At 39.1% G+C, this 27,848-nt stretch overlaps 1 protein-coding gene across 2 annotated transcripts; it reads right to left on the reverse strand.

The window, feature by feature from the left end:
* Positions 1–33: 33 nt before the first annotated feature.
* Positions 34–27,628, reverse strand: TDRP (testis development related protein). Of its 2 annotated transcripts, XM_058020369.1 has the most exons (4): positions 27,492–27,628; positions 15,212–15,271; positions 5,595–5,698; positions 34–3,299 (listed from the first exon to the last, which is right to left on the reverse strand). In XM_058020369.1, the coding sequence occupies exons 1-4, from the start codon at positions 27,597–27,599 to the stop codon at positions 2,954–2,956; spliced, it is 618 nt and encodes a 205-aa protein (XP_057876352.1). In that variant the 5' UTR covers positions 27,600–27,628; the 3' UTR covers positions 34–2,953. The 2 variants fall into 2 exon arrangements, with proteins under 2 accessions (XP_057876352.1, XP_057876353.1); XM_058020370.1 differs by lacking the exon at positions 15,212–15,271.
* Positions 27,629–27,848: the final 220 nt, after the last annotated feature.

The raw sequence follows: 27,848 nt of genomic DNA on the forward strand, positions 1-27,848 counted from the left end.
CAACTGGGAAAAAAATAGTCAAAGAATAAGGCGTTTCAGTTCAAACTAAATCTTTATTCATATGGAAAATACTACTTTTCTTTTTGCAAATGATGCTAATAAATAAAAATACTCAGAAAGGACTTTGCTCAGAGCTAAGTGACTAGTAACAGCCACACAAAGCTTTTAATTCCCGTTAAAACCACGCCAACAATCATGCAGATTGGCTACGAGAAAGCAATATAAACTATATTTTATTTTGTGCAATCTTATCATACCATCTTAATGCTACCTTCTTCTAAAACATTTCACACAGATTGAAATGTAATTTCAAAACAAATATTAAGGACATATTCTACACTTATTCCACATATGGAGCTGTGTATAGCTTAAGCTCATAACATTTAATGTAGTTAAGCATCTAACAAAGGTAAAAGATGAAAGGACCCCATTCTGAAAATTCAGACACATTTATAAACATGAGAGAAGGAAAGCTCACACCAGTGAGTTCTCAACAGACAAATACATTATTAAAGCATAACAATAAATTATATTAAATTTAATAATGTTGATCCTTAAAATGGTTATTTCTGAGGAAATATCACTTAAAAAGCACACCAAAACTTTCATCACTAGGAATGAAACTGGAATTTTACATATCTCAATTTCCCACTTTTCTTTTATAATAGGCTTCATATTTGTGAGCATATTCTTTATCATACATCTAAAAACAAATTGAAAAAGGTTGCAGTTAAGCTGTGCATCAAACACATCATCAAGGTGAGAAACAGGCACTTGACAGTATAATGTGCAAGGCAAAACCCTTACTAGTCACAGTATAAATAGTTTCTTCAGGAGTGAAATTAAAAGTTCTCAGTCCATCTTTGAGAATATTAAGGGCTGCTAACAAATCTTTTTCTGTTCTTTCAGATCAGCACCAACAACCAAATTAAATACTAGCTCATGCCTTAGAGGGTATTCCATAAACTATAAAATGCAGCATACTATACCCAAGAATACTAATTCTTTCCTATAATTAACCTCAGCATATATATTTGCCCAAGGCAAAAATAGAGTTTACTCATAGACTAAACAATGCAATATAAATGCTAACCTTTTCTCCCCTATGAATACTTTTTAATATCTAATGCAAATTTTACAAGTATATTTGCCAGTTTTAAGATTCTGTTTTGTAGCACAAAACATCACCGTTCTTTTTGGTAAACCTCAGAACAATGTCTTTTAGCATCCTATCAGTATTAGGAAAAAAAAACCCAAACTACTAAAACCATTTTGCTACAGTTTCCCTCCAGGCACATCTCAGCAGGAATCTCCAAAAAATAGCTATGCAGGAACTGCAAGCCAGAAAACTACACATGAATTGGAGTAGGAGAAAGAGAGCTAAGGGAGGAGTAATGTGGCAGTAACAGAAACAAGCTTAGAAAAAAAATCACATGCATCCCTTTTCATCAGCACAAGCTTCTTGCAAAAATATGTTTACAAGACATCTGTTATATAAAGGTCTATACTTTCTTGTAAAAATGCTGATTTTCTCTGACATGCTAGCTTCATCTTCCGACTGCACTGGCCATTTTGCTAGACAGTCAAGTTTCAATTCTGTTACACCAGTTTAACAATCAGGAGAGAAAATTTCTACTCTTAATTTCTTATGAAACTTTTGGTTCGATTTTTATTCATGAATGTTAAAATAATCTTTGTGTGGGTCATATAAACAAAACAGAAATTGACTTTGGATCTGACATCAGCTGCACCACTAGTGAGAGACAATATGCTAAAAAGAGGCACTTTTATTAGTCATATATACATTTCAAATCTCAAGTTTAACATTTCACTTTCTTTTACCAAAAACTCAAAGTATCAGTAGCTAATAAGATGGAACTTTTCAACAAAAATGTTGTGTGCATGCACATACTTGCAATGGCTCAGTTACTCAGCTACCCTGAAAATGCTGGAGTATAATTTGATCATTGCTTATGCAGTGGGAAGGAAGGAAAAACACAGCCAAAACCAAAAAGGTTGTTTGTAAAACAAGGATCAGCTATTGTAAAAAAATGCAAACATATGCCCTTCCATAAGAAGCAACTTATTCCTACATCCAGATTCAATATTCCTCCAGAATACTGACATCATCTTACAGTTTGCTCAATCCTGTTTTCCAAATTTTCAGTAATTTCTTTTTTTGGCATAACATGCATCTTGCAAACAGAGAAACTTAGCTTTGTCAGAAGTTCAATATTAAAAAAAGCAACCAACCAAAAAAATAAAACCCAAAACAAAAAACAACAACCAAAAAAGCAGGGAAAAAATCGAAAACACAAAAACCACCCCAACTCTGGAAGACCCTGACTGTTGGTGACAATCCTGTAATGGAAGGAATTACATCAGAACAGTATTTTCCCATGTCACACAGAGTACAGCACAATGTGACACTAAGCATCTTGTATGCACAAGCTGAATCATAAGCTGAGGCTGAAGATTTGGAAAACAGTACTAAGTACAAGCCCTCTCCCTGCAAGCCATGGATTGGTATTCTTCGTTTAAAAGGGACAGCATCAAAACTAAAATTTTGAATGGCCCTCAAATACCAGAAGCAGGACCTCAAGCTAGTGGCAGTTCCTTCATAAGGCAGTCAAATTTACAACCAGTGTATACATTCACTAAGGAATTACATTTTTTTGGTAAAACCAACAATCTGACACACTGCAAAGTCTGAATGTGAAATATAGGCACAAAATAGATTCTCTACTTTTTTTCAGTGTGGAAAACATAGCTATTAACAATGTAATAAGAAAATTTACTATCAGGTGAGCAAAAAATTTATAACAATCTGAATAAAACAAATTACTGTATAAAGGTGCAATATTGAGCAGATTTGATTTTGGTTTAAACATGTGAATAAATCATGGAACTGTTCTCTTCTTATGTATAAAGTATTTCACCAGTATTACCAGTATCATTCTAGTTCTTCCCAGTTGTCAGTAAGGTTACCTTTGCTTTGACGTCTAATACTAACCAGCTTTCCAGCTGATTTGATACTCCACCTGGAGCTGTTTCCTGAGCTGGCCAGGTTTGTGTATTTTGTGGAGCCTTTGGTTTCATCTTCCCAGCCTGACCAGGCTGAATAGTCACTTAAAGGAGTTGCTGCATCACTGGTAGAGTCAGCAGTGGTAATCTGTGGTGGTTCCCATCCCTCAATCTCATCTGGTTTCCTGGATGGAACATTCTGCTTTATCACCAAACTGTCCCAAAAACCTGGCTTCTTTTCAGACTTCATCTCTTCCTTTAGTTTTAGGTTTGTTCTAGAAAATAACAATGACGTCGTGATTAATTAAAAAAATACATTTAAGAATGTAAGCAGTAGTTATTAATAAACATTCAATTAAATCATGTTTTACACTAAGGAGTGCTAATCATTGTCAGCCTGTGGCAGCACATCCATAGCTGTCAGCTTCAGGAAAAACACCCTCACATACACATAAACCTAAACACAGCTGAATCCTGCAGTGATAAATCAGAAGAGGACTGAGTATGGTCATTTTCTATTACAAGAGAATTGACACACCACCATCTCCCCCCCATTCCTGTGGGGTGAACTCCACAGAGCTGCCTTTGGAAATGTATGAAAGATTTTAGGAGGCATTTGAACAATTTAGGACTTAAACAAAAAGCCAACAAAAAACAAAACCAAATTTTAAAGAACCTAGGACTACAATAGTAGAAAGAATTTGAAAATGTTCTAACACCAGCTTTAACACTCACCATGTTACTCAGTTTCATATACCTGCTATCACCTTACCAGGTAAACCTTATACCTCAAAATAGTTGATGTACACAGTATTAGGCCTTGAAAGATACCAAGCTTTTTTATTAATACTTTCATAAAAATCCACACAATAATGTGATAACAGCTGTTTTGTATTTCTGATAAGATCTCTCAAAATGCCCCTCCCAAACCCAAAAAATAACTGGAACTTCTCTCTCAGACATTTGAAAGGCTAGTCATATTATTACTTTTCTTATCCCCTTAAGAATCTTCAACCTGAGTAATTCTGCGGTGTGAAATATTTGAATTACAGAATGTCAAATATTTATGCATAACTTTATATGCAGGATTATATATATAATCAAATAATGGGCCACAAGGAAAGATTGAACACCAGGGATGAAAGACAACCTTAACGGTTCAATGAGCTAAAAAGCAAATTGAAAACATTATCTGTAGTAGCATATCAATTCCTTAGCCACAACTAAACTCACCATTGAATCTCTTTTAAACATTTCTATTAAAAAAAGCTTTGTTCCATTAATGAAAGCTTAGTTCTATCATATTTAAACAGAAGCAACTTAACCAATACCTTTAAAAAAATCACTTTTCCTTTACTGGATTTTGAATTTATGATTCCTCAGAAATTTCATTTTGCTAAAACCAGCCACAGACTCCAAACATTCCTGTATTTTGTAAACAGCACACTTGAAAGTTGCATGTGTCTTTAAAAGTGGAGTAAAAATCATGGTGTATAATTAAAGAATAATATCCTGAACTTAAAAAACAGGCAGTAATACCAAAATAGCTTTCTACATTGGTGGTAACTCTGTTATCATACTTCTGCTGTCTTCACTGTATTACTTGGTTCTTACATTCAGCATCAATTGCAAAGCATTATTACAGTAGCCTAGCATCTTAATAACACCTATAAGATGGCTCATGGATTAGTGGCTGGCAACTTTTGGGAAGTTTTGTGGAAGAGGCTCAAATGGAAATAAAATTTATGGATTTATATTCTAAATTGTTTATTTATACACATACACTCCCTATATGTGGATATGTGGTGTTGCATCCTGAAACACATTTATTTCAAAGTTAACTGGAGACAAAGCCTACTACACCAAATCAGCCATTTTGATACAAGCTTATCAAAGCTAATATTTGGCAGGAACAGATCTACTGCTATGTGGTATATTTGGTTTGTAACCAAGGCTGTGAGGCGGCCCGTGCAGGGGAAGCCTACACACACTTGTGACAGGAAGATGGTCTGTCCTGGAAATGTGTTCTGTCCAGGGAGCTGCCCTCACCACACCAGCACACAACTGTGCAAAACACAGCTCAGTGCCAACAGGTAAGACTTCCAGATCCTAGTACAGCTACTCCACTTAACCTTTCTAGGTGGAGTAAGACATCAAAAGAGAGAGTAAGGCATGTAAAAAAGGGAATTCGTAAACTCAACCATAATTAATCCCTAAGAGGATAGTGAAAGTGTGAGAATGACCCTTTTACTCAGAAGCCTTTACTACTTTTCTACAGTAAGAAAATTATTATGCAGCTAAATTCCTTTTTCTTCCCTGACAAGCCTAAAAATGTTTAAAATATCATCTGTCCTTTCCTAATACAGCGCGCCTTATTCATTGTAAGCTCAATGTATATATAGCTTTGCCCACAAAACTTCCTGTGTCAATTTGACTTCCAGCAGTTGGGCACTGCTGTTCCTCAGCATCCAGCTCCATTAATTTGCACAGCTATTTTCTGTGTTTTAATAGTATTTCAATACCAGATAGACTATTTCAATAGCAGATCGACTGTAAATGGCTTTACTCACCCTTTGGATTTTGGAGACTTGCATCCTGCTAGCAATTGCTGTTCGTCATCTTTATTGAACATAGAGGTCACCTCCTTCCAGCCCCGGAAACTTGCACCTTGAACCTACGGAGAGCAGCAAATGCCCATCAGTGTGGGTGAGAGACTGGCAGGCACAGAGAGGGCTGCCACTGCTGCCACTGGGGCTGGCAGGCAGCAGTGGCTGTGGCCCCTGCACGTGGGCTCACTGGAGCTGCCATGCCTGGGAACAGAGCTGGTCTGGTGACTGCAGCAAGAGCTCTCCCTTGCTGAGCAAACAATACCAATCCTCTGTGGTTTTGGGATGCCATCAAGTACAGCTGGGCTCCATTTTAATATATCACAGTAAGAGGAGAATCTAGGCAGCTTTAAAGACAGTCTAAAGGGCTCCAGTAGACAAGAAATGAAACAAACTGTCATGTCTAGAAAGAGTTGACAGACAGGACAGCCACATACATTATGAAACTCTTTAGATTTAACCTGCTTTACACACATTGTCCCTCTCTGTGATCACCAAACTACAACTCCCTGCCCTGCAAGCAAGAAGGGTAAGAGCATTGGCTCACCAGTGCCATGTGCACTACAGTGTGTTCTCTAAATTTACTGTGACCATTGAGCATACAGCATAAATTGCTCTTAAAACTTTATTAAAAGTTTGATTCTCCCTCCATCAAGGTGAATAACTAGGTATGGATTATTTTTACTTTGATAGCACGCTCACAAAAACACACACTGAATGCCAAGCACAGAATATGAAAGTTGCTGCTCTTCTTCACAGGATCCAGTAAGAACAGCAGAGACAGTCTGTCAGTGTTACTTGACTATATTAAAAAATATGATACCTTATGAAGTATAATAATCAAAACGAAACCACAGTTGTCAAGACAAGCAGGAGGTTTTAGCAAGTAGTAATAGAACAAGGGGAAATAGCCTTATATGAGGGAGGGTAGGTTTAGATTAAACATTAGGAAGAAATTCTTTACTTTGAGGGTGGTGAGGCACTGGAACAGGTTTCCCAGAGAAGCTGTGGATGCCTCATCCCTGTAATTGTCAAGGCCAGGTTGGATGGGACTTTGAGCAATCATGTCTAGTGGAAAGTGTCCCTGACCATGGCCAGAGGTTTGGAACTAGATGATCTTTAAGGTCTCACCCAACCCAAACCATTCCATGACTCCATCATCTGTTATCTTACTAAAATTCTATTACTTCAGGCCTTTTGGGGAAGGAACCTTTGCCACCAAAGGCAAAAACACAGCTACAAGCTGCACTTAAAACCTCTTTTCCCCTTTAAACTGGATGATGCAATTCATAGATAAGCTGCCTTCTTTCAAAAATTGCTACATCAAGTGATTTCCATCTAATAAATTTGCTGATTATGAAAAAATAGAACCTTGTTACTAGTTTTCAGATAGCAATTTAGGACACAGAAGAGGCTTCATTTAAATTATATGTACTTTTAAAGAACAACACTGATTAAATGCTTGGAGACAAGCATTTATATACATTTATATCCAATGTAACAAAAAGGAAATACCTGTACATACACCTTCTTTAATCTAGAACATCGTACATACTTTGCCAATGCAATCCCAACCTTTGCTGCACTGTCTCTGTCTGGATACCCAAGCAATCCCCCTCCAAAAAAAAAAAACCAAAAACAAAAACAAAAACTCCCAAACAAAAATACCCCGGAAGCTTTCTACACTTTTTAACTTTAGATTTTTTTAAAATTTAATTTCATTTTTCTAATTCTGACTCACAGATATCTTTAAGAACAATAATGAGAAAATTTCTATGCATAGATCTTTGGATAAGCTTTTACAAGCTCTGCACTCTTCCTATCTGTATGTAAATCATTGTCTATGTGCACATTGTACCATTCCTTCCATATTTTCATGTCCATGGTAGTTGGTAGGTACATACAAGGCCAATACCCAGACTGGCACTGATTTATTCCTTCTCTCAACTAGTCCTTAGGAGAAATGCACACTAAACATTTAAGATACACATCCACTACTTATTTGGGGTTTCCAAAGGAAACACTCTCAGGATAATCTGCATAAGAACACCGATGTCCAAGTAAACCACATTTTGCCAATATGTGATACAACTCACTGCACAAAGCCTACTACATATCAAACAGACTAGGCTGAAAGAAACCAGGAATTGCCAAGAGTGAAACCAGAACCTCTGCCTACCATGCCTGAGCCTCCTCTTCTGTGCCTGCCTGCACCAGCACCGATCTGCTGCAGCACCTTGGCACTGCAGGGACCAGGAGCGAGCAGCTCACTCCTGACTGTCAGTGCAGCACACTCCTGAACTGAAACCTTAGTGGAGGCGGTGGTCAAATACAAATTTCACACTTCCAGAAGCTTTTTTGTAACTACTGAACTGTTTTTAAGGCAACAATCTTGTTTTTTGAATCCTGCTGTCATATAGCTGACACATAATAACAAAATTCCTCAGAACAGCCTGCTGCATTTCCATGTTTCTTTTCAGAGCTCTTTAAACACTTTTAACCAACTGAGGAGTGCAGCTGGAACAGTTACAACTCTATCAGCTGGTGGGTACAGCTCCTCAGGAAAGAGATCTTGGAGTCACCCTTCCCTCTAACCATCAGTTTGACATGCAGCAGCCATATAGCAAAAAAGGGCAGGGAACCATCACAATAAAAATTAGACCAATTCAGACAGGAGATCCATATATGAATACCCCCTGTTTAAAGGGGTGCAGCCTCTAATACCTCAAGACAATGATCTTGGTGTTAGGGGAAGAGGCCCTGCACACCAGCCATGTTATGCTCTCCCTGAACACCATCTCCTTTTGCTGCAGTCACAGATTGCCAGAATGTAAATCAGTTGGGAATCACTTACAACCTCACAGAGCCCCTGGAGAAAGACCCATATCCCAGGACAATTTAGCTTCCCTGCAATGGATGTCAAAGGAAGGTCAGTAAGTAAAGACAACACTTCAGTAAGCTGACTCCTCACCACACTGGAGACTTGTTTTATGTAAAACTATTAAAGTTATGCAAAGTATGAAAACACAGGACTGAGATGGGCTTAAAGCATCAATCCATTGGCAGAAGCTCAGTACTTAATTTTTATGATGTAACTCTCTACACAAAAGTACTACTCCTAAAATTTCCTAGGAGGTTTATAAATGTAACTGACCTGATTATATTCTCAAATCTTTAAACTACTTTTCCATGTGTCATTGGAAAACAAAATAACTCAACATTCAGAATTCACAGAAATTCCATCCTTTACAGCTGGAAAGGACCTCTGGAGACCATCTAGTCCTACCCCACTGCTCAAAGCAGGGTCACCCTCAGCAGACTGCTAAGGATCATGGACAGCCAGATGTTGAGTATCTCCACAGCTGGAGAATCCACAACCTCCTCAGAAACCTGTTCCTTGGCTTGAACATCCTCATGGTGAAAACATTTTTTCTTATTTTTATATTATATTTTTCTATTTCAGTTTGTGCCCATTGCCTCTTGCCCATTCACTGAGCACCCTGAGAACAGCCAGGCTCCATCCTCTTCACACTCTCTGCTGCTGGTGTACAAGCAGAAAAACCTTTCTTGTTGCTCACCAGATTAAATCCCCTCTAGTGGGTTTAATCCTTCCTGACCCCATCCCTGCATACTCAAAGAGGGTATCTGTATTCCCCTCAGGTCACTTGACCTTGCTTCCACCCCTAGAATGCCTCCTTTAATGTTTGAGGTTTTTCAGGGATATCACATTCATGCCTCCTGCCACCTTTGCTTCTTTCTCTGCCTGATGGGTTGGGTTTGAACTTCGAGTAGGTGATCTTTGAAAATCAAAGCTGACTGATAGAACCAGGCATACAATCTAAGTTTAAAAAAATCAGTGAAATGGTCATGGGGCAGTCAAAAAAATAGGGGACCTTTATTAAGGAAGAGAGCATTATTGCTGACTACAACTGAACTTGAACATCAGATGTTAGAATTAGAGGACCATGTTGGATGCTGCAGTCTAATATTTGTCAAAAATATCAATGAGAAACAAAGCAGGAACTTCTCAAGAAGCCATTTCAGTATTCTCTGAAGTAGAAATACAGGTTGGTCTCATAGCAGTTTGACTATGACAGCAATTAATAAATTAATAAATTTTCTCCTGTATCTTCCACTTTAGGCTGGGAAAACCTGTGCAACAATGTCCTGTTCAATCACCTAAAAGAATCAGTAAAAAGTGAAATTAAACATACATATTAGTCCATCAACTGGCAAACTATTGAAAAGCCATCATGGTTTGTTCCAACTGGTATCTCAAGAGCTCAAGACCAGAGCACAGATTCTTTTCCTTTAACTCCTTCTAGCTTATGAAGCACTTTTTTTTCCACCATGAGAGAGCTGCCATCTAATTAGTGTATCTTCTGAAAGTGGGAGTACAAGCAGTCCCTCCTAGAACATCATGCAAAGGATGTGGTCTGTGTCCCTGGTCAAGCTGTCTGCTGTTTCTCCTGCTCCCTCCTCTTCCCTCTGCTTTGCCAGTGCCTCAGGATCAGTGCCCATCTGTCAGACAGATCCCCAGAGAGAGGGGATCACAGAGGCAGACCTGCTTTATCAGATCTGATTTATCTGATAAAGGGTCAGCCCAGGCCATTGCCTGCTCCCTGATATTGCTTTCCTTATGCTATGGTTTTGTACCTGTGTGATGCTGTGGAAAATTGCTTCAACTACTTAAGCCAGCAGAAATTTAACTCCCTCATTTATTGCATTCTTTTAGTTTAGTGCTAAGAATCAATTAATTAAAGATAAAGTACATGGAATTTAGGGGCAACAGCACCTTTTTTGTACCAGCAACTATTGTAACATCTGAAGCACTCTCTGAAAATTGCAGTCATCTATCAGCTTTCTTCCATAATCACAGCTTTGTACATACATTATAGTTCTCCCCAAACCCCTATGCTCCACTCTAATCTCAGCCTTCATAGTAAGACTTCAGCTGTTACCTGTATTAATTCAAGTGAATTAACTTTATACAAATTGCATACATTGACTGCACTTTTTCTTTAGATAAAACAGGGAACAAATGTCTACTGATAGTTAACTTTATAAAATGCCCCACAATGAGTCAGGACCCCTTAAATTGATAGGTCTCCTACAAAATTGATAGCTAATATTACCAAAAATTACTTCAAGGACACCATTTTTCACCACATCAACAAACTCTGATGTTTACATGACAATCTTCCCATGATAGATAAACAGGCAAAGACAATAGGTAATAATAGGTAAACAGGAAAATGAATAATCAAAGAGTCTACTGAGAAACAGTAAAGCATCACTAGGAAGATTTTCAGTTAATTTTACTGTCAAAGGTGAACAGTTGATAATTAGAGCTCTGCTAGAGGGCAAGAAGGTTCATGAAATATTAGGATAAAAGGCAACAAACGAGGAATACTAACAGCTGGGTATAAACTAAAGTTGTTCAGTATAAAAAGCAAATTTCAGAAGTTTATTGCATCCAAAAAAAGTATGCAGATATAGTCGTATATATGCTAAATAGGAAGATTATGTAAATTTAACTGAAAACAGGTAAACTTGTACATCAGATCAATGTGGTTAATACAGGCAAATCTTATAATGGGAGAGATAAAAAAGCATAGAACTCAATCAAGTCAAAGAATAATAATGAGCTGTGGATCACAGAATTAGAGGTACAAGACAAGCAGTTCACAAAGCAAGAGATTTAACTATGATTGAATTTACCCTGACTGCATTAGGAGTGGGTACTGGTACTTTCAGAATATTCCTGTTAGACTCTTCTACTTCCAGACTGCCAGGCCAGCAGGGCTCTGGAGCACAGAAATCACTCTCTGCGGGCTAGAGCAAGCCACATGACAGCAAAGCAAAATTAGCAATTACAGGGCATTCTTGCTGTACACCTGCAGTGAGAACCAGCACTTTCAATACCATTTTGTAGTTAAGCAGCTAATCCCTTAAAAGGCACTGCTCAGCATGTATGAAATGAGATTTCCACAAATTTGTATTTGGACCATGTTTCAGCAGACCTTCACAAGTATTTTCACAGAGGATTGACAACTGGTGAATCAAAACTCTCCAGTTAAGTAAGAGGCACTTTACAAAACACTTGCAGAATTTTTTTTATAAATATAAACAAAATTAATGGATTTTCCTCTTGACCTTGACTGAGAAGAAATAATTGTTTGTTCCACAGTTTCCCTCACTCCTCCCCTAAAAAAAATGAAGCTAAAATAAAAAGCTAGAGATACAATTTTCTATATAAGTATCCTACAGATCAATAAAGTTACAACTAAGTGTTTAACAATTATAAAAACACCAATCAGCTTTAACTAAAGAAGCATTCTTCCCACATGACAGGAAACCTCTTCAAAACGAGCAAGAAGACAGATAACCAAAATTTAAAAACTCCCCTCCATATTTGTTTTACAGATATATTAAAGCATTGGTGGTGATGGGGATTTTCTCAAGTCAGCCAGCTTCTGACGTGCAGACCAAAGGTTCTTGCTGTGTACCAGCACCCTTGAATCCTTCTCAGCAGGGCTGTTCTCAGTCCATTCCCCACCCATCCTGTACTTGTGTTTGGGACTGCCACGACCCAGCTGCAGGATCAGGCACTTTGCCTTGTTGAACTTTATGAAGTTCACACAGGCCCACATCTGTCCAGCCAAGGTCCCTCTGGATGGCATCCCTTCTCTCCAGCTTGCTGACAGCATCACACGATTTGGTGCCATCCACCAGCTTGCAGAGGGTGCACTCAATGCCACTGTCCCTGTCCCCAGCAATGATGGTGCCAGGTCTTGTCCCAGCCCCGATCCCTCAGGAATGTCACTTGTCACTGGCCTCCACTCGGACATCAATCCACTGGCCGTAATTCTTTGCATGTGACCACACAGCCAATTTCTTATCTACTGGATGATCCATCTGTCAAATCCACGTCTCTCCAGTTTAAAGATAATGAGATTGTGCAAATTCTTTACACAAGTCCACACAGATGACATCAGTCACTCCTCCCTCATTCACCAGTGCTGTAACACTGTTGTAGAAGCTCATCAAATTTAAAGGCATGATTTGCCCTTAATGAAGCCATGTTGGCTGTCACCAATTCCCTCCTTATTTTTCATTAGCCTTAGTAGAGTTTCCAAGAGGATTGACTTCATGACCATGCCTGGCACAGAGATGAAACTGAACGGTCTGCAGTTCCCTAGTCTTCTTTTCCTTTTTTGGAAATGGAGGTCATGTTTTCCATTTTCCAGTCAGTGGGAACTCCATCAGATTGCCATACCTTCTCAAGTATGCTGGATAGTGGCTCAGCCACTTCTCCACCAGCTCCCTCAGGACCTACAAATGTATCTCATCAGGTTCCATGGCTTTGCGTGAATTAAGGTTCTTGATCTATTTCGTTTCTCAAAACATTGTCTCTTTTCAAAATCTGGCCTACAAACAACTGCAGATGAAGTTTCTACTATACTTTTAATTCAGAAGCTGAGCACGGCAGTGAGACCCCAAAGATTGAGTTTGTCAGAGGCCAAATCATAGAATCATTTAGGTTGGAAAAGACTTCTGAGATCATCAAGTCCAACCTGTGAGTGAACATCAGGTGGTCAACCAGACCGTGGCACTGAGTGCCACATCCAGTCATTCCTCAAACACCTCCGGGAGTGGTGACTCCACAACCTCTCTCTCCCATTTCAATGCTAACCATGCATCCAGTGAAGAAATTCCTCTTGATGTGCAACCTGACCCTCCCCTGATGCAGCTTGAGGCCATTTCCTCCTGTCCTGTTTGTGGCTAACTGGGGGAAGATGCTGACTCCCACCTGCCCACAACTTCCACTCAAGCAGTTGTAAAGGTCTCCCCTGAGCCTCCTTTTGTCCAAGCTGAACACTCCCAGCTCCCTCAGTTACTCCTCAGAGGACTTACTCTCTAATTCACATGTCCAGGCAGAGTGTGAACACAGGTTCCAGATTTCTGCATTTTGCAGAGCACCACTGGAGCCCTCATGCTTCCTCACTTTGAGATGTCACAAGGTTTTTTAACCACCTGTACCTGCCTTTCAAGAGAGCTGTGATGCGAGAACTAGAAAGTTCAGCACTGCAATCAGCCTGTCCTCAGTGCTCAGTGGGCAGCTTCCTGCCAGAGCAGGATCTAAGAACATTTTCCAAGCTCCACCTGCAGCCTTTAGGACTAGCTCCCAATTTTAGACCTCCAAACTTAGGTCAAAGGCTTTGCTCTGCAAATGGGCATCAACACTGTCTTAAAACTCAGGCTTTAAGAGACCAGGAAGGCTGTTTCCCCAAGGAGCACACACTATTCATCCACTACCACCTTCTTCAAGAATTCTGCTGCTCATCACCACATTGTTGCAATGTGGAGACTACTTTATTCATGGCATGTGTATACTGGAAAGGTCACACATGCAATTCATCAGCCTTTTATTAACACATTAAAATTTAGAACTTCTGGAATATCACTGTACTGACACTGGTCTAAGACAACAGAACAACCAAATAAAATAGAAAATTGCTTTTACAAAGAGGGGATGGGAAGTATAAGGTGCTTTCTTGAGAATACATTTTTAAGACAAGAGAGTTTTCCTTTGAAAGACAAAAATACTGCAGTGGTTTATCGAGTGACATTTCTGGTTTTTTAAGTCAGAACACACACCCAGTAAGTCTTCCTGAATGACTAAGAAAGGGGCAAAAAAGTTTCAATAGAAAATAGATTCTTTTTAAGATTCTCTCCCTAAACATTTATCATTTGGTATAAAATATATGGTAATTTATGTTTTCATAAAAAAGAATATACTTCTTCAAAAGATTAGAAAAAGGTGTAGTACAATCTGACTTCTATTTTCAAGGAAAATCATGCTGCATCTGAAGCAGAACAAAAAGAAGCAACAGACACAGATGTTCAGTTTATACATATTAATGTAAAGTATCCTCTTACACTAATGAATGTATTTTAAAATACTTTTCTTTATACCTATGGAATTTCAAAACAAGCTCTAGCTTATCATAATAACTTCCACGTCTTTCATCTTCTACTAATGTATTTTAAGAACATTAAAGAAGATTCTTGGACACATATCAAGGTAAAAAAAATTAACTTGCATGCCTACTTTTCTTTCCTGAAAGAGATAAAAAGTAAAATCCTTAACCTCTTGTGGTCAGAGAGCCAGTGGACATATAATGGAATAAACAACCCCAAACTCTTCTACTCCTCATGTTTTTATTGCCAGTTGCAGCTAGAATTTAGAGCTTCTTTAGACTTCAGTAATTCCTGTGGCTTCTTATTTTCATCTTGTGTTTTAATAGTCATCATTGGGAGGAAAAAACAAACCAGGATGCCTTCCCCTCCCCACTAATGAAAGCAAATGAGGGAGCTTTCCAACTAATCCTGCACCACTAGTATTACTTCAGTGACAACACCATGACCAAGGATCATACATAATTATAAAATCATTAATGAACTTTATAAATTCCTTAATCAGCTATCCATGAAATTCTGGAAACTTTCTAACATACATGGACTGAAATATATATATATGATATTAAATGTTACATTTTCAAAGAACAGGTATTTACCTTTGTTGCAAGATGTGACACTGAAGATGAAACTTCATCTTGAAGAAACTGGTCTTTATTCTCAAAAGAAGGATAAAGATAAAAAAGGCCCATAGTCAGTTTTGGTTTGACAATTAGAACTGACACATTTTAGACTATCCACAAATGCTTTTATTCTATTTGGCACATCATAAAAGAAAATTGACAAAAGATGATTACAACACAAAACTAAGTGAACACCACTACTAAAATATAAATCTACACTCAGAATTATGAACAATCAAACCTTACAGAACCAAAACCCCATACAACAAAGGGAGAAACACCCTTGCATCATAAAAAATTTAGTCCAATTAGTTTGATTTTTATCTTAATGGTAGTATCTTACTCTTTCAGATCTGCACTGAGTTTCTAAATACTGTACTAGATGATGGTTTATGCATTTTCTGTGGGCTGGGGGGAGAAAAATGTCCCAGGATTTTTTCCTTCTTCATATTAAAAAGCCCTATATTTACTTAAAGAAACACTTTCCTTCACATTTCTTTCCCCCCCATGCAGAACTGTAGATTTCAGAAGAAAACTAGAGTGCTAAATGCCTGTGAAGGCTATTCAGTAGGGAGGCATTTCTGTCCATTTCTGAATTAAACTGCTATGTTAATATTGTAATATTGTCAGGCCCTCCTGTCACTATCAGTGCTCTCTTCAAGACATGGCAAGTAAAGTCAGTGCTGGGAGTACTTTAGAGGTCAAAGATAAAGAAAGTGGGACATAGAATTCAGGAAATCTGCAATTTTCAATTTCTTCACTCTGTACTTCAATGAGAAAATTATTACGTTTTTTTTTTCCTCTACATATGACTACAAATACAAACAGTTCCAAGTACAAAGCCAGAACAGCTACATATGACCAAAAATATTCAACCCCAGTTTCAGGAAAAAACCAGAATTAAAACAGAAAAGTGCAAAGTGTCTTTGAAGCAGCAGTTACCCAAAATCTCCAGTATTCACTGTGGTCCATATATTGATTATGTCAGCCACTTACTGTTTTAAAAATCAAATTTATCAACTCCTTCCTTTTCTCCTAAAGTAAATGCAAAGGAGTTGATATGCACTCCACATGCACACATCCCAAGACACCTAAGACACTCATTATCCTGCTCCTATGCATTGTCAAAGGCCTCCTTCACTTTGCTAACAGCATCAAAAATAGGTGAGAAAATCAGCACAAAAGTGTTATGTTATTTCTAGTCATGCGGGGACCCAGATGTATCAGCTTCATTTTGACAGACCAGCTTCAAATCCCATGCTTTTTTTAAATATATATATATATATATATATATATTTACTTATTTACATCTCTTTATATATATTTATTTACATACCAATGTTTCCACCTACATTTCAGGTAATGTTTTATATTATACAAGGGACAAGAATAGAGCATTTCTAGAACAGAGTAGGAAGACCATTGCTCAATACTTCAATAGTATTTGTATGTTGGAATAGAGTGAGCTGTAGATAGCCAGATTTACTTGCTGGGGTAGAGCACAAAGTCAGGAACTCATATTATCATTCAAAATGAGACTATTGCTTCCTGTGGATTGCAACAAGTTATTTAACTTCCGAATTCAGTTAGCTGCCTGACACAGGAGGATTGCAGATAGGATACCAAAACTGTTAAGATTTGTGTAGCTCTCTCAAATTCAATCACTTCAACTGCTTCAACTCCTTTTTTATACCTCTACTTTTAAAAGAAACATTGACCATGTTTTAAATGGAAACAGCTCACACATACTATTCAGAAGTCTCTCTCTTTCCCCTTAACACTCTCAGCTCTCCAACTTTTGGATGAGGTTGCAAACTTAACACAATGGAGTCTCTGCTAGGACAGAGAATACATCACCTGTTCTATCCAAATTTTTCCCAAGAACAAAAAGAAATCAACAAGAACTAGGAAAGCTCCAAGGGGAAATATGGTAAGAGGAGAAATTCTCAGACATCCAGAGCAGGCAGAACTATTAGTTTCAACAACCAACAATACTACCTCCAGAACAAACAAGACACTGTTAGTACCTTTGAAAGAAATAACACCTCTCACTTTAATTCTTCCGGCTCTTCAAGTATCTTAGGAAGGAAAATAAAATTATGAAAGCACATAGAGATATCATGTTCCAGAAGAGAGAAAAGACAGAGTGTGAAGGCATAGAGTCTCTAGTAAGGCTGAGCACAAGGAAGCAAGAGTGCAAGGCATTTTCACAGTGAAAGCTTTTAGGGGGAAAACCGGGAAATGCAAAGAGCACCCTATAGGGCTAGGGAGTCAGCATAATAGAATGTGAATACCACTGTCAACAAAAGACATGATTAACAGCAAATAGTACCAAAAAGGGTACTTATTTGCATCTTTGAAAAAGGGATAACTAAGACTGTGTTTCTGTATTAACACAATGTTACTACTCATGGTAGTGGTACTCATACAAAGTGCTACCACCTAAGGAATGAGACACACGGTTGCAGCAACAATACTCATGCAACCCTGATGCATGATGAGGCTGATGGCAAGTGGGCAACACAAAGTTTAAAGAGATGAAATACAAAGATTGAAATACATTAAACCCTCAAGAAAAACTGGTGAGACTCCAATCCCTAAAATACATTTTTTGGGGCAGAAGACCAATAAAGTATTCACAGTATCCTTCAAATGCACTGCTGAAGAAAAAAGGAGACTTGTTTAACGGCAGAGTGCTTGTGATGTCCATCATGTGGGCAGAGTGCTTCTGATGTCCATCCCATGCTTTGCTCAAAAACAGCCTGTAGGTTTGAATTCATCTCCAACAGACTAGATGTGAAAATGTTTTGTGAAAAATCCATCCTTAGGGAAAGCAGAGAAGCAGACTAATGCCACACAGCAAGAACAGAGTGGGAGAGGAGCAGGTATAGAGGTTCAGAGCCAGCCATGGCCCACATGGCAGGGAGGGACCTGTGCACCCTGCAGGAGGGACGGGCTTTGTATCAAAAAAAAAATACAGAGGAAAAGAGCAGAGGGAGGGAGGGGACCTGTGCCACCACTGAGAAGAACCCAGGAGGAAAGATGAGACATCACTACAACCCATCTTCCCTTGTTACCCACAGAATAATTTGTGTTTTATGTGATGCACATTACTACACCCTTCTCCTGATACAAATTCCCTGCTTTGTTGCCATTCTGAGATGAGGAAGCCTATGATTTGGTTGATCCATTTTCTTTAGAGGACAATCTACTGTACAGCTATGTGTCAAAAAAGCTCATCTTCACTCTTTATCATGCTGCATAACACATAGTGATGCGGAACACTTAGAAATTATTTCAGTATGTTTTAGTCTGGTTGGATTACAGGTATGACAATTCATAGTTTTACTTCAATGTAAAAGAAAAACCTGGACTACATTACAGTATTTAGATATTTCTAGGTGAAAATGCCAACACTAGTGGGAAATGCTGATCAGCAGCTTGAATAGCCCTCCAGTTCTGGCAGGGGAAGGTTGGTATGCACAGAGTGTTTTCACAAGGAAACAAGTGCCCTTTTGTTGGACATACTGCAAACCATAAGGTACTCAAGGGACTAATTCAACTAGCACACAAACCTTTTTGTACAGAGATCAAAATTGTAATCTGCTTCCCTCAGCTTCCTTTGTGGTAAAGTAATTAATTAGTCTCTTCAGATCATTCACTTTCATAATTCAGGCCAAGATGAAGACTGCTGAACATCAAAGAGTTAAGGGAAATAATAGCATCATTTTGTCCTGCATGCCCTTCCTGTGCTCTAGTAAGTGAAATTATATATTATTGATTTTCTCTGCCCAGTTGGGGGAGTTTCCTATCATGCACACATACACACACATTAGCTGTCCAAACATAAGAGTAAACAAGCTATTGTTAAAAGAGTAGGTCCTTTTGGATCCAATTCTCGTCCTTCCACTGACTTACTGCATCCCCTCTGCCTATCATTGCATCTCATCAAGGACTGGGTGTAGTATAAAGTCTAGGTAGTCATGCCTGTAAATGCAAAAGGGGTTATGTACCACAAAGGTACCATTTAAGTAGGAAAAAAAAATCCCAAAACAAACAGCATCTGAAGAGATACACTCCAGGGAAGAATTTAGCATAATTTCCAGTACTCCACAAACCCTGCAAAATAGTTTAGTGATAAGAGAGGAGAAGGGTTAAAAAAAATTTAAAAATCATTCAGGAAATCACAAACCTGAAAGTCAACCTCTGAAGTTGGAAAGATTCCCAAAACACTGATTACAAACCTAACAGTGGAACAACTACATATACACAGCCTGACCAGAAACAACACAGATTGGGAAGAGATCACATAGCCAAATCACCATCTTAAAATACAGCCAACAAAAGAAAGTATTTCTTTGGGTTTGAGAAGGATTTTAATATAATGTGAAATGAAATAAACAAAACTAAAGCTGATTATTAATGCAAAAGCCACTCTGCTTATCTAAGTTTAGAACTGAATCAAAACCAATGCAAAATACACTCAAACATTGAGTAAGAAGAAAGTTATCAGTAGAAGATCAGTGGCATTTGGCCTCATTTTGTTTGCTGCACCTGTAATATACACCTGGAAAAATTCAATGCATAGATATATGCTTTCTGAGTTAGGAAATTGATGCAACAGTGATCAAATGGAAATGGGCATTGAAACAACTCTACTAGTTTCAGTGTTCCTTTAACACAGCTGAAAAACAAAGCTGAACTGTACCTGAACACCCACACAAAAGTGACCGTGCCTTTAAGGAAAAACAAGGCTTTCAATTTTAACAAATAAAGGCTGCATTACTCAGTCACACATCACTTTCTTCTTGGACATGAGGCTATGTGCTCAGCAGAACAACTCCAGTGCTGAACTGTGAACTGCCTCTGCTCCTTTCTGGCAGAGAAATCCTAGACTGAGATGAAGATAATGTGATCAGCCCCGTCCATATTTCATCTCCTGCTAGACCTCAATCTTCTATTTGTATGTCCCTAAAGCAATGAGTGAATCAAACCAGCCATCTGGGCAGATGGTGTAAATTGAAAATTTCCTTTTAATGTCACCAATGAAAAGTAATAACCTAGGCATTTCTAAAGTCTTGCTTAAGAGTGATTTGGTATTTTAAACTCATTTATTCTCTTCTATAAACAATACTTTTCCACACCAGATTGCTCCCTACACTTAGAAAAACATCTTTATTATGATAATAAACTATCTAAATAGTGACAGTGACTCCTATGCTGCAAGTTTCCTCTGCCAGTCTTCAGCAAACCTGAAAATACTTCTGTTGATAAAAAAAAAAGAAAATGTAAAATATAAGCGTGTTAAAGAATATACTTTAATTTTGGCATGTAGTTTGTAGACAACACTAATTTGTCTACAACTAATTTGGAAACATGCTTTTAAGATGTAATTCTTCAGATCATTTCCAAAAGAACTTATTTCACTCCACTAACTTTAAAAAGTCTGGGTGACCACTTCAGGTACAGAAGAAAACCCATCCAACATATTTAAAAATTCTTCCATCTTCTAGGCTCCAGTCTCTCATAACTGCCTACTATTCACCAGATTGTTTCCATAGGGAAACCAGTTTTCATCTTTCAAATAATTTTAATTTATTCAGTATTCATAATAAAGATGATGCTCTTTTATTTAGCATCCACAGCTGTTAAGAACTTGCTTAGCATTTTCAAACTCTGTTTCATTCAACCACTTCAGTTATTGTTTCACATTCCATTCCATTTTAAAACAGAATATCTAAATTATTTCCATATTTTTACTGTCAATTGATATAAATGGCCAAATGTACCAGAGAAGATTAATTTCAGAATGTAAGTATTTACACAAGAATTTTATTGGCATTACAAAGAGAAACATTGGAACACCAGGTTCCTATGCTCTGTTTTTACATCAATATACAAGGTTACTCTATTAAGTGTTCACATTACTGTGTATGTCTGTAGGAAGAGGTTATAATACATCTTACTCAGACTTTGCTTCTCTGAAATATTTTTGGAAGAATATTAAAGATTAATCACCTTAAAATTTTAAAAGTTCATATTTTAAAAGTTCATATGTCATTAAGAATTTAGTTTTACCTAATTTATAATATTTTAAATATCCTTCATGAAATGGAAACAGCTGTATTAAGATCAAAAAACCATCAGTGTCAAAGCTGAAGCAAATAAGGTCAGATGATAAATTTTAATTCAATTTCTGTAACAATTTAACTATTCCAGCGAAGTTTTCAATTTTGATGAAATTTCCAGCTGAAAATCTGTCAGTTATTTTTAACAACTTAGCCATAGCAGAAATTGATATTTGCTGTTCCCTTATCCAGAAAACAAACCAATAGATGCTAATTCAAAAGACAGTAGCTGACATACAATTCTTACTCAGTCATGGAATTTGCCATTAAACTACATGTCTCCAATAAAGGTCTTGGATGAGTAATGACCAATTTTCCGAGCACAGTTTCTGCAAAATGGGCTGAATGCATCATTTTCTGTTACAGTGTTCAGCAGCACACGTACAGCTTCCTTTTGATGTGTGCTTTTATCACATGTGCAGTGTGATATTTTCCTGGAGCTCCTCACAGAGAACCAGCAGCAAAACTTGCTGGAAATGCACCTTTGATGATGACAGAGCTGAAAAAAAGTCTACCTAGTAAAGTGTTCAGCAACTTCTAGTAACTCTACTTATGTTATGGATGTCCTCACACAGTCTGGCAAACAGTTTCTATAAAAGCAAGGAAAACATTATAAACCTACTTTAACAGTAAAGGATTAATATGATTCATTCGTTCTCAAGACCATTTACATTTTACTTTGTATATTTATGGTAGGAAGCCCAGCAGTAGCAGGAGAGTATGGCTCCAGAAACCTCCCAAAACCCCAAGAAGACACAGCAAATAACTTAGGGAAAGCAGATGTCAGCAAAGCTGTGGAGGAGGAGATGCTGGTGGGTGTGTGGGTAATTCTGTGTGGGGCTGGAGGGAGAGGGCAGACACGGCTGCTGCTGGCAAAGCCAGGCAATCAGAGCCAGTAAAGCAGAACAGGCTCAGGAGAGATACAAGTGATAAAAGTGACAAATGGGGGAGAGCTAGGGGATGCACCAAGAAAGACCTTGAAAGTAAGGACAGAGATTTAAATGCAAATTTCCTGAAACAAAGGGAGGCCAGCTGAAGAAATGGAATCTGAAGGATGAGGAAGACAAACTTTATGCCATAAGCAACAACACAATATCAGCAATGGAATTTACAGGAACTAAGGGATGGGAAACCACTACATAGGTATTAGAAGCTGCAGAGGAAGTAATCACCATCAGTATGGGAAGTGAGGGCCTGCACAAGAATTTCAACTGTCTAGAGAGCAAGAAAAAATAATAATTGAAAAAAAAGAGAGAGAGAGAGAGAGAGAGAAAGCAGACTTGACCTGGAATTCATGGAGGAAACAACAGTAAAGTCTAGGACACAAATTCTCTTTCACACAATAGATAAAAACCACCGACAACTTGCAGGTTAGAAGCTTGGCTGAAAGAAAAAAAATATATAGTGATGGTGTCTGTAACAGGAGACCAATCAGACAATATGTGCTTTGTGGACTTCTAAGAGTCAGAATAAGCCAACAGAAAAACAGATCTGATCCCAGTCAACTGTGTAAAAAATGACAGTATAAATTAAAAAGTGAAGCACCTCAAAAATGAAAAAAAATCTTAGAAAGCCAAAAGCCCCAAAAGACACTGCCAGCTCTGCAGAGCTCCAGAAAGACTGTGAGAAAGAAACAGGACCCGCTCAAGAAGCTGCTGAAAGATTGTATGTGACAGGAAGGAGGAAAAGCAAGAAAGGCAGGCCAAGGAAGGCTCGGGAAAGTCTTCGCTGACAGTACCACAATCTATTGTTCAAGGATGATGACACAATACAGGTGATGGATTTTAGCCAGGAAAATGCCACTGAAATGTCACAAGAACCACTCCAATGAAGAGGAAAAAAACCAGGCTAGCAGAGAGGAGAAGGTATGATGGGATTTTTAGAGTACTGAAGGCAAAGCCTGAGACACACAGAAATGGCTAGAAAGTGAAGGAAAGGCGTTAGCTGGATTAACATTTTCTACTTTATTTTTTTTAATTAAAAAATACCCTTATTTGACATATTAGTAAAACATAAGAAAAGCTGCTCAGCTCCCACCCATTTCTGCAGGGCTTGTCTGAGTTCAACTCATTCCAAGATGAAAGCCAGTATTAAAATTGTACCAGGCACTTAAATATCTTCATTAAAACAGATAACTAAAATTCTGTATAGCTAACCTTCAAACATCCTGAGCAAGTCTAAACAAAATTCAGCATAAAACATGTTTTTGCACATATTCTCTTTGAACATAACAAAAAATACAACTGGGGAGAACAGATCAAGGCTAGGGTTCTGAAATATTTTTACATGAAAGACAGAGCTTCATTAGATAATATAGGTCAGCCTGACACCCATCCCCTCCCCTGATATATAGATGTATTTTAACGTGGATCCATTTTACGTCAGAGTTACACATGATATTGACACAGCATTGACATCTCTGAGAACTGATGGTAGGATTGCATCAAGAAGAACTTAGCACAACTGCCACAACAATGCCTTCCAGAAACCAAAACCCAGCAGTTCTCCCTTTCCAAAAAAACAACTACAGTTTGAAACATAATGACTATATTCCAAACTGAATGCAAGTTTGGCATGCACCACTGTACATTTCTAGCATATTTTTAGAGAGAGACACACAAAACACATTAATTTCATCTCATGTGTGTGTACTATTTATGCATGTCAAGTTACCTTCCATGTATAATTATAACTTCAGTGAACAAAGCACCTTCATTGCGTAAATTAGAAATACTTATGCTTCAAAGCATAAATGAAAATTAACTTCTAAGATACAGTCTAAAACTGTCTGGTCTAAAAAAACCTCACAATAATCCACACATTTATTTACACAAGTACTGTTTCAAAATTTACTTGTCCTTCTTATCTCAGGAAACACCTTACTATTTTAAATAAGTGTTAACAATTCAAAGTACTTGAATGTATGTAGAAACTTTTGCTAAAAAATGGCCAGAGGCTGACAGTTCCCTCCCTTGCAATTTTCATGTTCTAAAATTTGTTTTTGTTCTCCCCTGGAACAAAATCAAACCATTCTCTATAACACAAAACCAGAACTGTCAAAACTTTTTTTTAGATCAAACTAGGCCTTTCTATTTAAAAACTATGAACGTCCACAATTTCAAATGTCTGCTTAAGCCCAAATCAGGCTTCCATATCTAAATAGGATGATTAAAATTTCTCTGGAGTAACAAAGGGGTTTTTTGTGTAGGGCTTTATTTTAACTTATAGTAGACTAATTCTTTGTTGCTGTCTGCTACTGCAATGTCCTAATTATTAGGTTGCACAGTGAGAACTCCTTCACTCTTTCTCAGCTTTGAAGAAACAATATACAGCACCAACATTTCATTATGCTGGAATACTTCCAACGTGGTTTGGTTTAATGACATAGATGTGACTACCAATTTCTTGCCTTTGAAGTAAAAAAATTCAGCCTTATTTATAGCCTGAATGGTAAAAGTTTAAGGATTTTCTTCCCAATTGCTTATTAAAAATGAAAATAAAGACAAAATATGGTTGTTGGGAAAACAACATATCATGAATCAAAGTCAAAACACAATGAGTCTGGTTCATCTCCTCTTTTACCAAATGATGTATCAGAAAAGGAAATTAAATCTAACAGTCAGCTTCTGCCTCAGATCTAAAGCTGGGCTTCCTAATTTACTAAAAAGCACTCACACTAATTATCTAGATTTTGGCTCCAACAATAAAAAATCAGGGACGTCCTGGATTCTTCTCATCTCGATGAGGTAATCCTTCATTCACAGCAGGCTGTACCATAACAACACTTACACACACACTGAGGCATCCCCTGCACAGCTGAGGTGCACAAGAATGCCTCCATAACTCCTCCAAGCTCTCGTGGTGCTGCTGCCCTCCAAAGCCAGAGGGCTGGCTGACACAGCTCAGGGTGCAGCAGCAGAGAGTGCAGATCATTACCAAATCCCTCTACACATTACTGGATTTCACTCCCTTACAATCATATTATTGGGAGAAAAAACCAGGATCTGATGAAACATGAAGAATTTCAAATACTAAAAGCAAGGAACATGAACCAGGTCAGCTACAACAAGCTGAACAAGTGCATTTGGTTCCCTTGACACCTGTCCCAGCCATGGTTTAGAGACATTGTGCCTATGGCTGACCTAAAAGCTGCCCTGATCAGGAGAATTACTATATCAATCAAGTGGTCAGAGCTTTCTGTACAGTCTGCTCTTCCTTAAAGTGTACACAAACTCTAAAATGACTACTGCTAAATATTTTGGGCAGGGCGTTTCATTCTTTTCAAAATATTTTGATTTTAATGGGCAAAATAACTAATAGCTTATAATCTTGACTCCAGCCTCTGTGCCAAGCTACACTACAGTTGTGCTAACCTTACTAAATCCTTTACCTTCAAGAATATTTCATTTAGTGACTTAGAATAATTTTTTTTTCCTGCCACCCCACAACACTAAAATCAGCATTCCAGTTCCACTGGGAGCTGAAAAGGAATTTTCTTAAAATTCATGAAAATGCAAACCTTTTGCACAAGAAACCATTGTCATCACCATTAGAACTTGAGACTTCAACTAATGGAACAGAGGCTCAGGACAGTAAGAGACAATTGGACTGGACAAAATGAAATAAACAAACTCCAACCTCTGCTGCTAAAGTAGAGGGCTGGGAGAACTGTCTGGACAGAAGTTTGAAGTATCCTCTCCTGACTGGGAGGCTACAGTCAGGAGCCTCAGAGGGGGCTTGGACCATTAGTGGTAGAGAAGAGGAGCAGTGAAGAGTCAGTGGGATCTACTGGAGGCTTTTGGTGACTTTTGGTGTTCGAGGAGGGTTTCAGGAGGTGAGCAGGTCTACAAGGGCTATGATGGTACAAGCCAGTAGCTTAGCAGAAACTGTGGGAGATTACAAGCACCTGAGGATAGTAACTGCAGGAGGCAGAGGTTAGATGTTGTATGAGGGGCTGGGGGAGATACTTCTGGTCACCTCAAACCCCACAATCCCCCTTACTCCACTGAAGGGGGTCTCCAAAATGAATGTCCATTCTTCTGCAGGAGGAGATCCTAGCTATCTGTACGACTCCCCACAGTTGCTGCCAAAGAAGTAGCAAGGCTATGGCTCTACTGTTCAGTGTGCAGGGGCAAGGGCAAGGCAAGGCTGAACTGGTGGCTGTGGCTGCTGGAAGATGGAGAGAATAACTGCTGTGACTGGGAGAGGCTGCTCTTCAGCACTTGCCACACGTGTTGACAACTCACAGCGCCTGTCAACCAGAAACTCAAGGTGAGGATAATTTATCCAGACACACTCCAGCTCTTTCAGAAAGATAGGCAAGATAAATATGGGGTAGAAAGCTGGGAAGGCTTTTGTACCTTCTTTTGAAAAGAAACCTCACTGTTTTGCAACCCTGGGCAACTGCTCACTTCAGAACCACTCATTCAATATCTAAAGTAACTCTGTGGCAACAGAAGATCAGCACTAAGCTGTACTGGGCAGCACAACAGGCTTCCGAGCCGGATGGATACCTAATTGCTACCAAGTTTTTGAAAGCAAGTCAACAAAGATTTTTTTTAGTTCTTTTCCCCGATACTCAACTGATACCCTTCCCTTCAGGTTATTTATTGAGAAAGTCACTGTTGGTATTTAATTTAACACTTAACAACAAAAGCCTTCAAACAAGATTGTAGTGACTTAAAGACAGCGAACTACCTTTAGTGAAACCAAAGAAAAAAGCAATCATGCCAAAACATCAGGGTTCTACACAAACGTGCAAATAAAGTTATGTTCTTAAACATCCTTGTTTCATGTATTGTGCTTAACAGATGGGTTGCGGCGCCTCTGCCTAGGGCTGGGAGAGAAAGTACCCTGCGCTAGGAAGACACTGGAATGAAGGGCAGCAAGTCCCAGAACCGCCGGAGGCCGGCTGCTGGAAGGAAACAGGGTTGGATAGGCCGGTCAGCACCCCAAGAGCCGGGTGACAGTCGCACGATCCGCTCAAACACTCCCAGCTCCGACCAGGGCCAGCCTACCGGCACACCAGGGTGGCAAAAGTGATTACTCATGCCACCGGAGAGCGGGGCAGCGGGAGCGGGCCGAGCCTCACGACCCCTCCGAACCGGGACCGGGCTCCGCGCTCCTACCTGGGGGGCCGCGAAGGCGGCGGCGGGCGGCGGCCCGCGGGGCCGCGTCTCCTCCTCCTCGGGCGAGTCGTCCAGCAGAACTTTGCTGCTCTTGTTGAGCTTCCACATGGCGGGCGCGGGGCGGCCCCGCTGCGAGCCGGCTGCGAGCGGGCCGAGGCGGGAGCGGGCGCTGCTCCGCAGCCCCGGCCGGGGCGGCTGCGCTCGGCAGGGCTGTCACCCCGCCGGGGGCTCCCGGCCGGCAGCGAGGAAGGGAGGGAGGGAGGAGCTGCCTGGCGGCGCCGGGAGCCCGCCCCCCGCCGCCGCCTCGCCCACCGGCCTGCGGATGGAGCCGGGCTGCGGACGGGCGGCCCGCGGCGG

Source organism: Melospiza georgiana, chromosome 3 (assembly GCF_028018845.1).
Source record: "Melospiza georgiana isolate bMelGeo1 chromosome 3, bMelGeo1.pri, whole genome shotgun sequence".
In the NCBI taxonomy this organism is placed as follows: Eukaryota; Metazoa; Chordata; class Aves; order Passeriformes; family Passerellidae; genus Melospiza; species Melospiza georgiana.